The sequence below is a fragment of the Alligator sinensis genome, unplaced genomic scaffold (genome assembly GCF_000455745.1).
Source record: "Alligator sinensis unplaced genomic scaffold, ASM45574v1 scaffold381_1, whole genome shotgun sequence".
Taxonomy (NCBI): Eukaryota; Metazoa; Chordata; order Crocodylia; family Alligatoridae; genus Alligator; species Alligator sinensis.
Genome location: NW_005842440.1, coordinates 730325 through 748699, shown reverse-complemented (window position 1 = coordinate 748699; position 18375 = coordinate 730325). Strand labels below are relative to the sequence as shown.

The window sequence follows — 18375 nt, the reverse complement described above, 5'->3', positions numbered from 1 at the left end:
CAGGGGACAAGACACAGATATACTGCATGAAGGTAGCTATTGGGAAATGAAATGATTTTATCCTAAGGAGTGCTTTACTGATAAAAAGTTTGCCCGCTGAACATATTTTTTTAATATTAAAAATTGCTTTATGAGATGTGGCTTTACCAGAAAAGGGTACTTGCACTACCTCAAAGGTGAAAAGCATCAGAATGGCCCCAGACTGTGAGAAAACTCGGTGTACAGTCACAGCTTCTCTTCTGCCCATTCGAATGTGTACAGCAATTGGTTAATACCTAACACAGGGAAGAACAATAAAAACATTGTGTGCACTGCATGTACTGAATATATATTGCATGCTTAAGTATACTGCATCTCTTCCTGGTATCTATATAGTACTGCATCTGTATGATGGATATGCTATATGGGCTTTCACTGCATGCTTTCTGTACTGTAAAAACATGCTGCATGTATTGCATGTTAGCTGCGTACTCTATTCTATTTCAAGGGCTCCTTTAAAAGATAAGTATTCATAGTTTCTACTGGATAAGTTATTCTTCACTTCCCTTCCTAAAAACACTGTTGTGTAGTGTTGCTGGCGCAGAATGGCTGCCGCGTTACACCCCAGAGGTCGCTACATTCCAGCGGTGGGTGAGTGATCCCTACATATACAGTTTGTAAAGTGCTTTGGGATCCTTTTGGATGAAAGGCGCTATATAAAATGTAAGGTATAATTATTATTCATTCATTGTGTCTATTCCAGCCACACACAAACTCTGAGAGATTAAATATTAATATATTTTAAGAAGAGATTGCATTCTAGCTGCCAAAGTCAGGTACAGATTTTGAGCACCCACAAGGTGAAAGGTGCTCAGGGCTTTTGGTCGGGCACAGTACTTATTTCAGTTTAGTCTCTTCTAAATTTTCTTTTCCAAACAGGTGTAATATCTCAGTGGCATAAGCAAGTGAAGTTTGACATCATCAGCTTCTACTTTCCTCTTAACATTCAAGATATTCATGCAGCTGGTCCCCAGTTCCACTAAAGAGGGTTTAACAGATAAAGTCCAATGTGTAGGAAGAGAAAATAAAATCCCAGGTTGCCTTGGAACTCAAACAGCAGCACACAATTCTGCTTTCTCCTGAAGTATTAATAGGACACACCCAGACAGGGGACTGAATGGTAGCTTAACAATTTAGGAAATGAATAGAATGGATTGCCAAATCTCAGAATGTCTGTGGAAAACTGCAACATTTTAAAACTGAATGGATGTCTCAAAAAATATTATTTCAGGAGATCTAACGTGGTGTTTCTGAAACCAAATACAGTGCAGGGAACTTGGTCCCTCCTAAGTTTAATTAGAATACCATATTTCCTTGCATACCACACACCCCCAAATAAGACATGCAGCTTTTTTTTGAGAAGGCAGAATTAAGAAAAAAAGATGTTTATGTATGCATGAATAGAGCAGGGACAGAGTCTAATCTTATGTTCACTCATCCTCCCCATCCTGCTTAACCAAGAGCTGAAACTCTGCTGCTGAATACTGGTCTCCGCAGGTGGAGCTACAGTTTTGAAAAAGAGTTAAAATAGTCTGCAAGGCTGTGAAATAGGAAAAGAGAGACCAAGAGTAGTTAAGGCAGCAAAATTTCAGGTGGAAGTTTAGTTTGATTAGTGGAACATAAAGACCATTTAAAAGGAGAGGCAATCATTAACATTTGTAGAGTAAAGAACAATGAACCATTAAGTCAACTGACTCACTCAGCTGTTTAAGTAGAAATGCCACTGCTGCTGGGAGCAGAAATCAAAGCTGGACCAGGAATCAAAGTCAGGTGTTTGTATTTCAGATAGGAAGTCAGCTTCCCCACTTAAGAAACACACCCTAATTATGGGACGCTGATTTGGGGGGGAAAGCTGTGTAGGTATGTGATTAAATATGGTAATTATTATCCATTTCATGGCTGCTTTTACTTAAATAGAACAAGTTATAATTGTTGATTCCAGGAGCTGGGCAGTCTGAGATGCCAGGTGAGCCAAGAATCTGCAGTCCCAACCCCATGACACTCTGCATAGTGCTCCCCACCCTCCCCCGCCAGCAACCTGGCCTGATGAAGTCCATCCCAAGATTTCCAAGGGCTGAGCCAAAGTTAGAGCCAATGTCTCCAAAGCTTTCAGACTCCTAGCTGTTTCTCACAGAGTGGTAAGTCATGGGTCCCAGCCCTCCAGGGCATACCATATAGGGTCACCCTGAAAGTCAGGCTTCCCAAACAAGTTTCCAATGCAAAACTTCCACTGAAATTAACTGTCCGTGATACTAGTGCAAGATTTGATGTAGCAGAATTGATTTTCAGAATGACTATTGTCCCCTAATAGTGGACCAGACAACTGGTACATCTTGCACGGCAATTGCTAAAGATATTTTGCATATCATGCTTAGTGTCTTTATCAGGAATTCTCTCTTCCTGTAACTGCCTTTCACTACAAGACACATGTGCTTTTATACACAGTACCTTTCCAAGCTGGCATGACCCAGTAGCTAGCAGTATGGTTCCACTGACAGGATTAGGGGAAACCAAGCTTAGCTAGGATTCAAAGAGCTAAGTTAACTGGACTGCAACCAGAGAACTAAGGATCTTAAGCATTTAGAGGCAGATTCTCCTGCCACTTGGCTGGAGAAACTCTCAGCTTATATAAGGTTTCTGCACAAACTGTCCCATCCTAGCTTTGGGGGCAGGGCTGATCTAATCTATCCTGAGCCAGTGGAGGCTCAGCATATAGTCCCTTAGGACCATACTGTAGCGTAGAAAATTAAAAAGCAGACCCTAGGCCAACTCTAACTGGTGCCAGAGGGTAGTTTGCATAATTAAGGAGCCATAGCTGCTCCCTTACATTATGGGACCGTGAATGGATCTTTAGGAGTAGGACATTTTTACTGCACTTTAGCCTAGTAGAGTATGCCTTGCAGGTGAACACTTTAAGTGTAAGGAATTTTCAGCAAACCAAAGATACAGCAGGGATGGATAATGTTGACTTTAATTCAACCTAGCATGTGCCCATAGAGCTATAACCAGAAACAGAAGATACAGACCAATAACAAATACCCAAACTAGCTGATTTTGGAGAAGACTAGACCACAACAACTTAGACTAAATAGGCAGTGGTCAAATACAGTAATTTAGTGACACTTACCAGATAGGAGTGCTAGTTTGCAGTAATCCCCTTAAGAATCCAGTGGTAAAGAACAAGTGGGTATGGCTGGAAATAAAATGAGCGACAATTTTGCACACCTGCTATTGAATGTCACGTTACACATCCAGTTTCCATTTGGTATAATAAGGCATGATTTTGGTGGTATTGTCTCTTACTTTGATGTCTACTAATTTAAATGAAATTTTGGTTTTTCTTTCATTTTTATGTTGATGTTTCTGTGTTGACTTTGTGTTCAACTAAGTTATTTTTTCCTTCATCGATATTGCTTTTTAACCCCATTTCATATTTAACTTTGTTAACTTCTGTTACTTACATTTGCCATGTATCTTTTTGTGAAAAAAAAATCTAATAAAAAGAACATTAAAATGAAGCAAAGTAAAATTACCCTGACATCTACAGTGAAATATAACAAAGACAAGATGGGCAGGACTGGAAGCTCTGTGTCTCTGGAAAATTACTTACTTCAGGAACAGTCTGAGAGGGGGCAACACTGTTTTCTGATACCAGGCAGACATGTCTTAGTTAAGACTTGGTTCAGTACAAGAGCTCAGGATTGCCCATCATACAAGGAACCACAAGTTCAAACCTAAACTGATAGCTGACTGAAGTGCCATTTGTTTCCTCCCCTCAGAAGAAAGATGTACACATCCCAGATGTCAGCCTTCTTGTGTGGGTGGAATGAAGCTGAGAAGCATTATCACCTCGGAGAAGACTGTTCTCTGAGAAACTGATGTTTCTGGTTTGCATTGGGAGGAAGTAGATGAAACTGATAAAAAAAACCTGGGTAAATGCAGGTGGGGGTGAAAGGGACTCAATCCTGAGATAGTGCAAGAAGTCCAACCTTGATATGGAAGGAGGTTGGTGGAGACTGTGGAAATAAAACTCCAGTAGTATTCAGACCCTTTGTTCTGTGTTAATCTGGCAAATGGGAGCCCCATTTTCTGAACTCTGGAGCCCTGTGCACCCTCTCTCCCTTCTTCCCACAACCACAAAATTGCCCATAGGACTGATCCTGCTCAAGTAAGTAACTGATAAGAGTGCATGGTGGTTGCTGATTATTGCATGCTTATGTTGGTTAATGTCTGCATGACAGATAAAAAGACTGAGCTCTGTGCTGGCCAGAGCACATTAACATAGTGTGAAACCACAAATATGAGACATAACGGCTTTTTTTTTTAAGATGAGTTCAGAACCTCCTTCCAGGCTCTCAGCTCTAAGAATTACTGGCTTGGTTGCATACTTTGTTAGCAAAAAGCAAGATCAAGAGAAGAACACAGCACACAAACATGCAAAACCCATGCTGTTCTCTTTTCATGTAGACAGTCTGATGTTGTTTCCTCTCATTTGACTCCTTGCCTGTCCAAGGCAGTTTGGTTTAATTGCTGTATTCCACTTATTTAACAAACTGAATGTGAGTGGAATTTTAAATTTCAGTTCAGCAGATCTCAACCAATGCCCAGTCCCAGAAGATGTAAAACATTTCATGAGATACTTCAATAGACTTCAACAAGAAGTGAAGCTGCTTAGCACCTCGCAAGGTTGAGCCTCTGCATGGCATAGCTGATCCAACTGTAAAATGGACTGTAGAGTCAAGAGTCAGACCCTGAACATAAATTGTGAATGTTTCTTGAAAGCTTTCCTGAAAATCTCCTCAGGGTTACTCTACCTTCAAATCACACACTGTTTCACCATTAGTAGCATAATCTGTTTTTTTTTTACCACACTAGAACAACTGCTAGCTAGAGATAAAGTTCAGAGATAACAAACTCACGCTGCTGCAGAAACAGAGCTGAGTACTACTTTTATCCTTTTGCAATGGACATGGTGGGTTAGATCGGCTCTTAAAACCTACAGGAAAGTACAGTAGTTTAGAGCTAAAAAGGGAACTTGCACCTTTTTCTGTCCAGGCCTTTACACATGCATGCTAATACTGAAATATGATGTTTGAGTTACAACAGTGTTGCCATCATAAGAACAGCTTCTAGAAGATTTCTTTTTAAAGCTTCAGCCCTTGTTAAAAATTTATAGACAGGTCCCTGTCTATTTTAAACTTAAGTGGATCAGCATATGTGTATGACAGAGTGAAGTGTGTGTGTGTGTGTGTGTGTGTGTGTGTGTGTGTGTGTGTGTGTGCGCGTGCATGCGCGCACACGCGCATGCTGCCTAAAACCAGCCAGGATTGAATAATTTTCTCCTGGAAATATACCATGATTGACTAACTTCTCCTTTGGTGGGTTGAAGTGAGGTAGGAATGTGTGAGAAGTGATACAAATTGCAGGGGAAAAAAACTATACTTTGTTTGGAATCTTTAGCAAGGAAGTGCAGATTCATAGTGCCAGACTTTGCCATCCTGTCCACACTAAGAGCCATACCCTGCACTCCTCACTTAGTTAAAGATCGCATTGAGGGAATTTGGGCTAAGTAAGGACTATGTGATTTTATTGAAAATATCCTTTGGAGCATTTATCATACCTAATTGGAATCATTTTAACTGTATCTGGCCTCCAAAAAACAGTCTTGCTTTTGACTGCCTTTCATATTTACGCTGGACAAGGCCCAGAAAGAGCATATGATACTGGATGATCAACTCAACATAAACCCATACTAGTGGACACCTTTTCTATAAATCTTGAATATTTATCTTGACACGTACAGTCACTACATGGACATGTAACAGAATTTATGTGAGCACTCAGCTTTCGGAATCCCATTCATCAGTGGAGCTCGGTAACATCTCCAAGTGAGGCGATGAAACTGACCCATAAAAGTGAACTCCATGAATTCGCAGCCAAATGTAAGAAGCACACTGCAGTTCATTCACAGCAGGGTGTGCACTGCCCACCTCTGCCTGTCCTGAGGAGCCCCTGTTGTGTTGGGGGTACACAAGTGATTACAACACAATACAAAAATGATTGTGCTAAACACACACCGACCCCATTTTTGCACATCTGGCCATAAGCCACATTCCACAAACAGAGAAAGGTGGATTTGGAACAAGGTTCTGACATAATGCAGGAATAATTTGCTTTGCCAGGTGCAGAGCCACAAAGGAGTTGCCTGGTAATATATGTTTTATACCTGTCAGCTAACTCCAAATGCAAAACGCAGCAGTCAGGAACATGACATGGATGTGTGACATTCCCCAGAGGACTTTGGGACAATAAAACAATGAAGGAACTAAAAAGGCAACAAGTAGTGTAGGCCAGGCCCTCAGCTGGTGCAGATCACCAGGAAGAGAGTAGAATCATGCTGATTTACCATGGAGTAGTACTGAAGATTTGGCCCAGTATTTTGGCCTTTGACAGATTATATTTTGGTCCCCTGTTGTTCATATTCAATGCAGGAATTTTGTAGAATTGAATTCTAGAATTTCTAGAATTGAAAGGGAGGAAAAAGGTTTATTATGAACAGAAAAGTCAAAATAGCCCCCAGGATATTAATAATCCCCTATCCTTTATAGATGTTCAAACCCAGAACCAAATGTTATGGCTGACCCCCTATCTCTGCCTTGAGATGAACCAAAGCTGCACACCTGAACACTTTTGAACTTTGGTACCATTCTCTTTCAGATCAGAAATTTTCATTTAGGGCTCAGACAGAAGTGACAATTTTCACCCAATGTGGCCACAGAAAGCAGTTTATAGCTGTGACCAAACACAAGCACGCAGTTGCAAACAGCTTCAAAAATGGCTGATCGGGTGAAAATCTGACCCCTCATTGCAAAACAGAGCATCTTCTGTAACTTCTGTCTACGCAGCTTGCTAGCCTCAGGCTGTTTTCAGAATTGGAGGGGGGAAAGGGAGCGGAGGAAGTTTGGTTCAGATGTTTTTCAGGCCCCATTTCGAGGATGAGGGTGGGTGTATTGGAGGCCGTCCCCAGCCCCAAGGTGTGGGGGCTCCAATTCACCCACTCAACCCTCCAGAGTTGGCTGGAGAACCCCTAGAACAAGCTCCCTCTGCTCCCCTTCCCCCCTCCCATTCTGAAACATGGACAGGCTTGGAAAGAGGAGGGTCCACTGCAAGGGGAAGCTAGCTGCAGGCTCCAGCCTTATCCAGACTTATCTTCCCATTCCATGCCTGGCACCTGATCAGCCTATATTCAATTCCTGGCTTGGCTAGAGACTTCCTGGGTGCATCTACACATGAAATTAGTATGCCTGAATAAACCCCAGTGCAGTTCTTGCCAGAGTTTATTGCTCCTGGGTGTAGCCCCCACACTTTAGCACCCTCATACCCAGCCAGCCCTGATCACAGTCTACATGTGCATTGTGGAGGAGTAAAAAGAAGCATAAAATCAGAGAAAGTTAGGGTCAAAAGGGACTTCAGGAGGTAATCTAGTCCAACCCCCTGCTCAGACCAGGACCATCGCCAACTAGATCATCCCAGCCAAAGCTTTGTTTAGCCGGGTTTTCAAAACCTCCAAAGATGGAGCTTCCACCACCACTCTGGGTAAACTGTTCCAGTGTTTTACTACCCTCTTAGTGAGAAAATACTTCCTAATACCTAACCTAAAGTTCCCTTGCTGCAACTTGAGACTATTGCTCCTTGTTCTGTCATCTGCCACCACTGAGAACAATCTAGCTCCATCCTCTTTTGAACCCCGCTTCAGATAGTTGAAGACTGCTATTAAATCCCCCCTCCGTCTTGTCCTCTCTAGACTAAATAAGCCCAGTTCCCTCAGTTTTTCCTCATAAGTCATGTCCCCCAGTCCCCTCACCATTTTTGTTCATAGATTCATAGATTGTAAGGGGCTGGAAGGGACCTCACAAGATTGGGTCCAGCCCCACTGCATTAGGCAGGAAAGACAACTGGGATCAGGTGACCTCAGCGAGGTGACCATCCAGTCTCCTCTTGAAGATTTCCAGGGTAGGTGATTGCACCACCTCTGGAGGGAGCTTAGTCCACAGTCTGGACACCCTAACTGAGAAGAAGTTTTTCCTAGCATTAAGCCTGAAATGGTCTTCTAGGAGTCTGTGGCCATTACTCCTGGCTTTCCCCAAGAGTGTCCTGGTAAACAGTTGTTCGCCGAGCCCTTGATGTATTCCCCTGATGTAGCAGTAGCTGTTACCAAGTCCCCTCTCAGCCTTTGGTCATCGGTGAACTTGGCCAGTGAGCTCCTCACACCCACATCCTAATCATTGATAAAGATATTGAAAAGCACTGGACCAAGCATGGACCCCGAAGGACACCACTGGCCACTTCTCACCAGGACAACACAGATCCATTCACTAGAACTGTCTAGGTCCCACCCTGCAGCCAGCTTCCTCCCACCTAACTAACAAGCAGTTAAGCCCACAATCCTCCAATATTCCCATGAGAACATCGTGGGATACCAGATCAAAGGCCTTTTGTTACCCTCCACTGGACTCTCTCCAATTTGTCCACATCCTTTCTGTAGTGGGATGCCCAACTATCCTACAGAGTTAATTAGTTTACGCCAGTCTAATAGCGCCACACTTGTAGACAGTGATGCTTTACTAGGGAGGTAATTAGTAAACTTGGCAGTAAAGCACACGTGTAGATCCATCCCTTACCCCCGCGTGTGAATTTGGACAAGTCACTGAATCAAACTGTAACTTGCCACAGGGGTGTGAGGAAGATAAGTCTGTCGATAAGCTCTAAGGATCTGAGCCATTAGGCTATTGAGCTATCAGATTAACAGGTGCAAGCCATTTTAAACAATAAAAACTACACCCATTTTACAGATATGACAATTCAAAGGATAATTCCAGTCAATTGTCATGTTAAGAATGAATGTTGGAAAGGTACTCTGAGGTACCCAAACAGATGAATAACAAGTATTTTTGGTGATGGAAAGAGAATCTAAGGGTACAGACAGAAGTGCAGCTCCCCGCTGTAACTGAGAACACTTCGCAGGAAGAGTTACAACGATTTTTTTGCCCATAAAAGGTTAGAGCTACTACTGAAAAACACTGCCAATGGAAGGAACCAGCTCTTAGCAACAAGCCCAGGCTGTGACTACATCAAAGGTCATCAAAGGCTAACCTCTGCTAGTGATTTACCAGCATCTGGTCGTCTTCTTTTGTGTCAGTTATCAACTTCCAAATCTATGAGCCACTGTCTGGTATTATCACTCAATATACAGATTCCATCTACCCGTTCTGGGCATTTGTAGAGATTGCAGCTTTCGATTAAATGCTGTGCTGTTTATTGGATTCTGCACTCACACAGGGGACTATCCAAGGTGTTCATCTTGTGAAGGGTTGTTTTGAAGTATCCATATCTAGATCTCAATCTGTTCATCTTGGCCCACACTTCTCTGTCAAAGTCATACCCCAGTGGGGGACTTGTTTGGTGTTGGTAAAAAACACTGTAGAAATAGGTCTGACCTTTCCCAGTGGTGGGCCCACTCTTTTGCTGCCTGTAGGTTTGCTTCAGTATCCCTAATCTCTTCCAGGAGCTTCTGGGCTTCGCGTAGAAATGGTTTACAACTTTTAAGTTGCTTAAGCCTCCATCTGTTTGAGTCTTTAGTTTGCAGTTGATAGAGCAGGTGATTTTCATCATCTCTTGCCTCTATTGTCAGTAATGATGTTAGGGTCTGTCTTCTATATCACTTGGTCTAATACCCAAGAATACAGGAAGTACATATGTTTGTGTGTAAGTTGTGCGCCAGTTATGAGTCTCAGCACACTGTTAAGTACAGTGTCAAGCATTTTAGTATGACAACTTCTGGACCATGCAGGAGCACAATATTCTGTTGTAGCATATAATATTTTAAGTGCGGTGGTTCTGAGCACTTTGAAGTTGGCACTCCGTATCATGCTGGCTAAACATCTTAAGGGAATTACCCATGTAGAGACTTTACTACAGACCTTCTAAGTGTGGTGTTGGGTGAGAGAACAGTCTAATGTGACTGCTAGGTAGGTTGGGGTATGCTCATAGGGAAGGATGTGGTTGCCTATGCTGATACTCAGCATGCTCTGGGTTTGACAATTATCCAGGTGGAAGAATAATGATACTGATTTATTGATGTTCAACTTTAAGTGCCACTTGTGGAGTCAGTGATGAGATCCATGACAGTACTCAGTGCCTTTTTCAGTTCTGTCATGTGTATTTCTTGGGCTACTATGGCGACATTGTCAACATTAATGTATTGTTTAGGTGTTGTATGCAGGAAGTCTGAGATCTATACATTGAAAAGTATTGATGCTAACACTGACCCCTGGAGGACTCCATTCTTCAGGGTTCCTTGTCTGGAAGTGAGTTTGAATGATCTTCTGGCGATCATGTTCATGATGATAGTGCATAGCTTGCAGTCAGGCATCATGGAGTGCAATTTATATTTGAGGCCTTGATGCCACAGCAGTCATAGGTGACTGTATAATCAATAAAGACCATGCCTGTTTTCTGCCTCATTTCAAATCTGTTTTCTATGTTGGATATAAGTAATGTAACTTGGTCAGTGGTACACTGCTTTTTCTGAAAGCCAGCTTTTTCTTTTGGGAGCTAGGGATCGATGATGTTCTCTGTTCTATTCAGGATGATGCTCTGCATTACATGAGTTTGCATGCAACCTAGAATAGTGAGATAGGTCAATAGCTCTTTGGATCCTCTGGTGGTTTATTGAATTTCAGGATAGCACTGATATCAGCTTTTCTCTACATTTTTGGAAGTCTGTTACTTTCTAGGCATTTATACATGAATTTCTGGAGCCATCTTTTCACTGTGGTTCCAAGCTTGATAACATAGCCTGGAAGTATTTTATCTGAACCAGCAGCCTTGCCAGTCTTGATCACTTTAATAGCTGTGTCAAACTCATTGTCAGAGATGGGGGCAGTTAAATTAAGATTGGTGGTGGGTGATCTAAGTTGTTCATGAGTCAGATTTTTAATCATTTCTCTGTGTTGCTTGCTTGAGTACTGGCTGTTGTTGCACAGCGTTTTTGCGATGGAGTTTGCTGACACGGGCAATGTCTTTTTTTTATGCCTTCGCCTGTAAGGCGGTTAATGGTGCACCATGCTTGTCTACTCAAGTGAGTCATACCCAGTCCTACACAGTCTCTGAGTCTACTCCAGTGGGTCGTACACAGTCTCTATGTTCACATCCATCTTTTCCTCTCCTTGAAGATAGGCACCACTAACTTTGCTGTCAGTTTCTCTTTGATCTGCCTGGCATTGGCAACAGCAGTCTCCTCCTCCTTCTGATTTAAACAAGGATACATTAAAATCAGTGTTAGTATGGACCCCTCCATCCCCCTCAAATTCATCCCCCGCCTCAGAATGGGCCCTTGAATATGGCAACAAGATGGGGTGTTGGGAAGAGGATGCCTGTGTTGCCATGTCTCAGTTCAGGAGCTGGAACACGCTTGTGCTTTCTGCAAGTCAGTTTTATTCCCCCTAGAATTATCCCCCAACAACTGCCATCACTTTCCTTGCACCAGGGAAGCTGCAGACTTGAACTAAACTATAAGTTTAATCTAGTAGTTATTTTACCAAACCAAATCTTTGTAGGGTTTCTTCGAAGGAGCTGCCCAAACCAATGGTAAGACCAACATGTTAAGCAAAATGTAGAATCCAGCTGCTGTCTAGTTTCTTTACTGTTGTTATGGAACAGCTGGAATAATGATAACGGCTAGAGTATGGGTTGTGAAAGCATTAACATTACCATCCCTCATGTTCTGAAAACCATTCTCTTGTTTGAGTAACGTGTTCTGGCTTTGAGCTTTGCCCAAAGGTGATTTTAAAATATATTGAGAATGATTTGGCTGATTTTATAGCAGGAGAAAAATCTAATATATATATAATACATTATATATATAATACATATATAGTATATATTATATATAGTATATATATATATAATTTTAAACAGCAGCACTTCTGGGCTAGCTACTGGTCAGTGACTAATTACTCAGCGAGAATCAGTCCTTTGCAAAATGAAGTGCATTTACCAGTTTACTTCAAAATTAGGAAAAATTATGAAGCTTTGAAAACCAACCACATGCCAATCATTTTGAACAGTAGCAGTGTGTTGGGGGTGTTTTTTTACAACAATCTGTTGACCTTTGGAAGGATGGCAAATTGGACTGCGTTTGCATATACAAGTTACTTATTGGTATAGTTAAAGATGCACATTGACATAAAAAGTCAAATGCCTGTCCTTAATCATTTTACCTATCGTTTACCTACTATTCCAAACTATGGTTAGGCAACATCAGACAATGAAACATTCTTCTCTATTCCTCAGGGTGTTTACTTTGTAAACAGAGTTTAATTAATCTGACTTGCTTCATTTTACCTAATTTGACTGCAAATTGTGTCTAGTCAAATTTACTGTCTCTTCCTGTTTCTGTGGATCATTTTTTCAGAAAGCAACAAATTACAGTAACATAAAAAAAAAAAACCTGCCAGATACAGCAGGAGTCTCCTGCAGGAGTGCACCTTCCATATTTATTTCAATAATGATAAAAGGAAAGTATCATTGTCAATCCCCTTCCTCCACCAAAAAAAAAAAGAAAGGCCAAGGAGATCTGGCAACTTACATAGTACATGACCCTACTTGTAACTTCTATTTTTAAATCTGGCTAAATGAAAAGTTAACAGCATCCCTTTAAAAAATACATCTCCTAACAGGCACAAAAACGAGGCGTAATTGATATAGAAGTTTACTGAAGTGAAGGAGAGCAGGGATCATATGGGATAAGCCGGTGAAGCAATTCAGATATGGAAGGGGCATCCTCCAGCAGCTACCCTTGATCCCACGCTCACTGCAGTCCATGGTAAAATTCCTACGTGCTTTACATGGTCAAGGATCATAGCCCTGAAATGCAAGATTCATTTCAGTGCTTTGAAAGGAATGAAGGACATGAAAGGGGAAAGCAGGGGAACCAGGAAGGAGGAGTTGTCATGAGACAGTGTGAAAGATTATCTCACCTTGAGTGATTAAAACACCTCTAAGGGTCTGGACACACAGCACACTGACACCAGTGTTACTTGCCTTTTCACAGAGGTAAACAAGGAATGGACACACGATGTGACTTAAGACGGAGTGGTTAAATACCAAGAGCACTGTAACGTCAGATTTACTGCCTTTGTGTAAGCACTGGCATTGGCAGGAAACCACATACTCCCACCACGGCCCTTGGGTATGGCACCTGCCCCTGCATTCAGATATCTTTGCAACCTTCAGCCATTTCAGTTTCCTGCTCTCCATTATCAGTCACAGAACCAGCTCGCCAGATCAACTGACTGAGCAGTCTGGCCTATTTTTCCTGTGCAGCAGCTTAACTCACATGTTTGGCTCTCTCTTTTTCTGCTTGTTTGTTTGTTCCTCTAGGGAAAGTCTCTGGCGGGCAAGCGCCTCACAGGCCTGATGCAGTCCTCCTGACAGCTTCAGCTGAGCGAGCCATTGCTGACAACCCTGACAAACAGCTGCGCTCAACCTCCGCAGAGGATGTTTCATTTTGGGGAGAATGGGTCACAGTGAGAGAAAAAGAATGAGAGCAGAGGGGAGAAAAAGGAGAGCAAGATGGAAAGATCGGCTCACTGGAGGTTCCTCTTTTCATAGTTTACATCAACACTTTCTTACTTGTACAGCTTTATAACAGCACTGAGTTCTCTAAAGGTACTTTGCTTCCTACTTGGTTTTGGAGGAGCACGCTGCACTGTATACAGAAGGTCAACAAGGCAGAGGGCTTAGTATCTTATTATTTAAGGAACCAGTCCCAACTGCAACCTAGAGAAAGAAGAGCTGAGCAACATCAGTATTATCCCTTCATCTCTTCTCTCCCTGGTAAAAACACGGCTGTAACTGAAGCCACTATTGTCCCCACTACCCACTTGTTCCCTTTCTTGTGGCCATCTGGATCCAATAAAATATCTACCAGAAGCTGCTTCGCCTGCTCAAAACAAAATGTCTAATTCATTTCTGCTGCAGACGGAAGCAATTTCTTTGACTCAATATTTTTTTTTATTTCCTTTCCTCTTTTAAAATAATGGTGGGAAAACCACTTCTTTTGGCTTGCTGTCCTCTCAAGGGCAGGTGGCAAAAGTGCATGGCCAGATCCTCAGCTGAAGTCAGTGGACCTTAACTAATTCATACCAGCTGATGATCCAGCCCACAGAGTCAAACTGATCACAATGTAAATCCTCTGACTTACTGGAGTTACTCTGCATGCACATCAGTGCAAATATGACTCTACCCAGTGGTCACCAGGCAATGTTTGAGATGTATAATACACATGTGCACACACACATCGCCACACATACACACACATGCATAAAGTATTTAAAGGTATTATACTGTATTTGGTTTCCTATTTATTTAAAGATTTTTCCATGCTTATGCAATGATTATTTTTCAACTTTTATTCTAAATGGATTGAATTGAACCTCTTAGGGAAAACACCTAATCCCTCCAAACACAAAAGGTGAAGTCTGCCCTTGTTTCTTCAGGTTAAACGGTGTTGACTTAACTACAATTACCCAAAATTCACATGGGTGTAACTGAGAGCAATATTCAGCCTTTAGAGAGGGGAATCTCATAGGGTTGGAGGTGGGTCAGAAGACTGTTCTGAATCAGCCAGGGGTTTGGGTGCCAGATGACTCTTTCTAAACAATAGTGGACACAGCTAGGTCCTATCTTGCATTCTCAGATATGTCACTCCAGTGGGAAGTGCCATTTCTAAGAATGAAATAACAGTGTAAGGAAAATGGGAATTGGATGAAGCATTGTGTAATATCAAGCCTAAGCGTACAGTTTGAAAAGTGATACAATAGGCTTCCGAAAACTGTTCTCAGTAAGATCTGAGGGATATGTCAGGGAGGCAAAGGAGGGAGGAGGAGGCAGTGGGGAAGGATTTGAAAGAACTAACTGAAGTAAAGATATGTATTTGTCTAATAATAAAAAACAAGTCTAATAGCTGCAGAAGTATAAAGCAACCTGTATTCACTTGCAGCATATAGTCAAGATATAAAACCTCCCCAAAACCAACCATTTCCAAATGTGACTGAACTACTTAGCTTCATAAAACACTGCCTTATAAACAATGAGATACTTTGAAGTTCATGAACCAGCAAGTGGTTTAGAACTGGAACATACAGAAGAGCACATCTGCTGACTTTCATTCCTACCAAGGCAAGTACTCTTTTTGCGCCCCTGGTAAAAAAAAAGTCTGTCATGGGTCCAATCCTGCATTCTTAATTAAGCAAAACTGTCTATCTATGTATATCTAGCTGGCTAACCAGCTACCATTATGTACTTCTGAAGCATGTCACCCCAGTATCCAGTGTAAAAATTAAGATACCATCATTTCTATCAAAAAAAAGATTTCCCATTCGTTCCTTCCTTAATGAAATGAAATGTCCCACAAGCACTTCTTATGTCTTCCAGGTAGCTCCTGCTAGCTTGCAGGATACATCAGTGGAAGTTTTGCTTAAGCAAGTTCTGGATGAGGTGCTTTGCCTGTGAGAGTGCATGGTAGAATTTGGAAAAGTGATATTTGATGTTAAATAGTATGCTAACCTAGATCCTGAAACTGAACTCTTCCAACTTTACAGAAATGCTACATATCTGCATGTATGTGCTGGTGGCCTCACGCCCTTTGGATGATGTTTGGCCACCCCAAAAAATCTTACATAATTCTTCCCCGTGTCTAGTTTCTGTCCTCTTTTCACCTACTCAGCATGGGCACAAACAACTCAACTGTCTAGCCATATGCCCTCGTGTATGCCTTCCAAGGTATTCCTAGCCATTCCACTTGAAAATGAATGGCCAGTTGTTTCCAGAGTATGGGTGATAATTTTTCTGTGAAGAACCCAACATCACTGGCACACACCACTGGAGTTTGATAAAAAACACTCTTGCTTATGCCCCAAACTAATAATACCTTTGTATGACAGTTACTGCATGGTCTGTGGACAGAGGCATCTCAGTCCTGCCCCCTGCACTAGTGTGACATTACCAGTCAGTCCCCACAGAGTGTTCACAAGGAGGATGTCTATGGAAAAAAAGTCATTGAGCACATCTGTGTTTTCAACAAAGAGCAGGAGAGGAGGGCCATGTCTGTTTTTATGACCCCTTATTCTCACTGGATTCCTGGCACTAAGGTGGGCCTTTCTGCCCCAGAATGATGGGTCCTAAAAGTGTGTGAAGCTGGAGCAGCTGAGCAAAGGTACTCTGCCCCACTGGACACATGCAATGCCTACAGACAAGGGTGGGGAGTGCTCTCCTTACACTTCCTGGTGAGCCCAGATGTTGGCAGATATGGAGGGAGGAGGGAAGTCTGTCCTTGTCCTCAGTCAGGGGCATTTGAGTCAATATTATGTTTAGGACACAGGCAAGTGTCTTGTAAAAGAGGATCCCTGATGCTTCTTCCTCCTGCCCCCACCTACCTTCCCACTCCTTTTCTGCAAGGCATTCATGTAGACAGGACTGAATTTCACCCTTAGGAAATACTCTATATATGGACAGTGTAAATAGTATTTTAAGTATGGAAGGAAGTTTTACAGACACAGGGAGAGTGCCTGCATGTATACACTAGGGGGGCTAGATGTTGAACATCTTGCTAGTTAAATGAACACTCATGCAACTTAATCTGCTCAGTAATATTTAGATGAGCGGAGAGAGCTTCGTATTCTCTGGAGATCACAGAGCTTTACACTTAGTTTTCTGACTAAATTTCTGTAAAAACAAGCAACATAACAGCAGACGTGTCCTCTTCATGGGGACACGTATGAACCAACTGCTCCTTGTGTGTCTGTCTCTCTCTCATGAAGCACAATGGAATTTACATGCAACTACTTCTATATAAAATGTGTTCTTGATTTTTTTTTTTAATGGCATTATTCATACTATGTGCTGCTATTTGTTTCTGCTCAATAAGACCCTGCTGGGTATCACAGACAGCAATCCTACTATTTTGCTATGTGTCTGGTGTCTTCCAACTACCTCACCGTTCTGAAGATGAGTTAGAAACCAGCTTTCCACTCCCATGCATGCTCTTAAAGGAGTTGTTTCAGGGAAAGGCCTTATTCCATTTAGCAGGGTGGAAGGCTTTTTAAAATCTCAATAGCATGGAAGCCATTTATAAAGCTTCCCATCACTACAGGGCTATTGCTGTGAAATACAGCTGCAAAGAAAGTAATGCTTGGCTACACAGAAGCTAAGGTGTCCAGTTGATGTTGCAAGTAAGAGTGATAAATTCCATAAGATAATGCAGCCAGTGTTAGACTAAGGCAGAAATAAGGTACCCAAGGCTAATGCAGTGAAGTACTTTTAGTATAACTCAGTGCTCAGGTACCATGGACTACTGTAGTTTCATAGTTTTAGGGTCGGAAGGGACCTAATAGATCTTCTAGCCCGAAGAAGATCTGTAGTAAAGTAGTATTGGAGTAGTGCAGTCATAAGATATTACAGCACACCGGCATAAAAATATCAGGATAAATGTAGCAATAAGGTAACATAGGGCACTGCAGTAAAGTAGTATTGAGATAATGCAGCAATAAGTCACCAGGAGATGCTGCAGTAAACTATTCTGAGGATAATGCAGTTATAGGGTGTGCCAGGAAACTGTGGTACATTAGTAGCAGAGCACTGCAGCAATAAGATACCACAGGATGCATGCATAGTAGGATACTGCAGTAACATCAAGATAATGCAAAGTAAAGTAACATCAGGATGCTAAGATGCTGCAGTCAAATACCACAGAATACTACAGACAGACAATGAAGACAAAATATGCTCCTTTTCAGATCACACCATTTTATTAATTTGATGCATGGTAACCAGAAACTTTTTGGTGTTATTCATTTATCAGTTTGCTTCTAATAAGCTGGGATCATTGGACTCCCAAACAGAGCTCAATGATGCCCTCAAAATAAACAACGGAGTTCATTGTCTGATTAGTTAACTTTTTCTGGGCCATATGCTGAAGTCCTTTGTTTAGTCCTTACTCAGGTAGAGTCCCACTGGTTTAAATGGCATCTTTGCCTTGGTAAGGACTTCAGGATTTGGCTCTATGACCTGTTGGTTCAGGTGGTGGTTTTTGCATGCAGTTACTGCTCTCTTGTGAACAACTAGGTACAGCATACCTAATTTTACTCTACTGTTTTTTGAAATGCACAATAAAGTGAGAGCCTGGAAAATCAAAAGCAATAATGGCCATATCCTCTTCACACACACACACACACACACACACACACATTTCCCAGTGAAATTATTGTGAACCCT

The 18375-nt window shown here is 41.9% G+C and overlaps 1 protein-coding gene across 25 annotated transcripts in view; it reads left to right on the top strand.

The window, feature by feature from the left end:
* RGS6 (regulator of G protein signaling 6) overlaps positions 1–14452 on the top strand; it is a 578846-nt gene extending 564394 nt beyond the window's left edge. For 12 of the 25 annotated variants that reach the window (XM_025211994.1, XM_025211986.1, XM_025211991.1 and 9 more), the window contains 2 exons: positions 570–630; positions 13483–14442. In XM_025211994.1, the coding sequence (XP_025067779.1) occupies positions 570–630; positions 13483–13646 (225 nt within the window). In that variant the 3' untranslated portion in view covers positions 13647–14442. Of the gene's footprint in view, positions 1–569; positions 631–13482 lie in introns of all 25 variants that reach the window. The other 13 variants (XM_025212004.1, XM_025212002.1, XM_025212005.1 and 10 more) reach the window with 7 other exon arrangements.
* The last annotated feature ends 3923 nt before the right edge of the window (positions 14453–18375 follow it).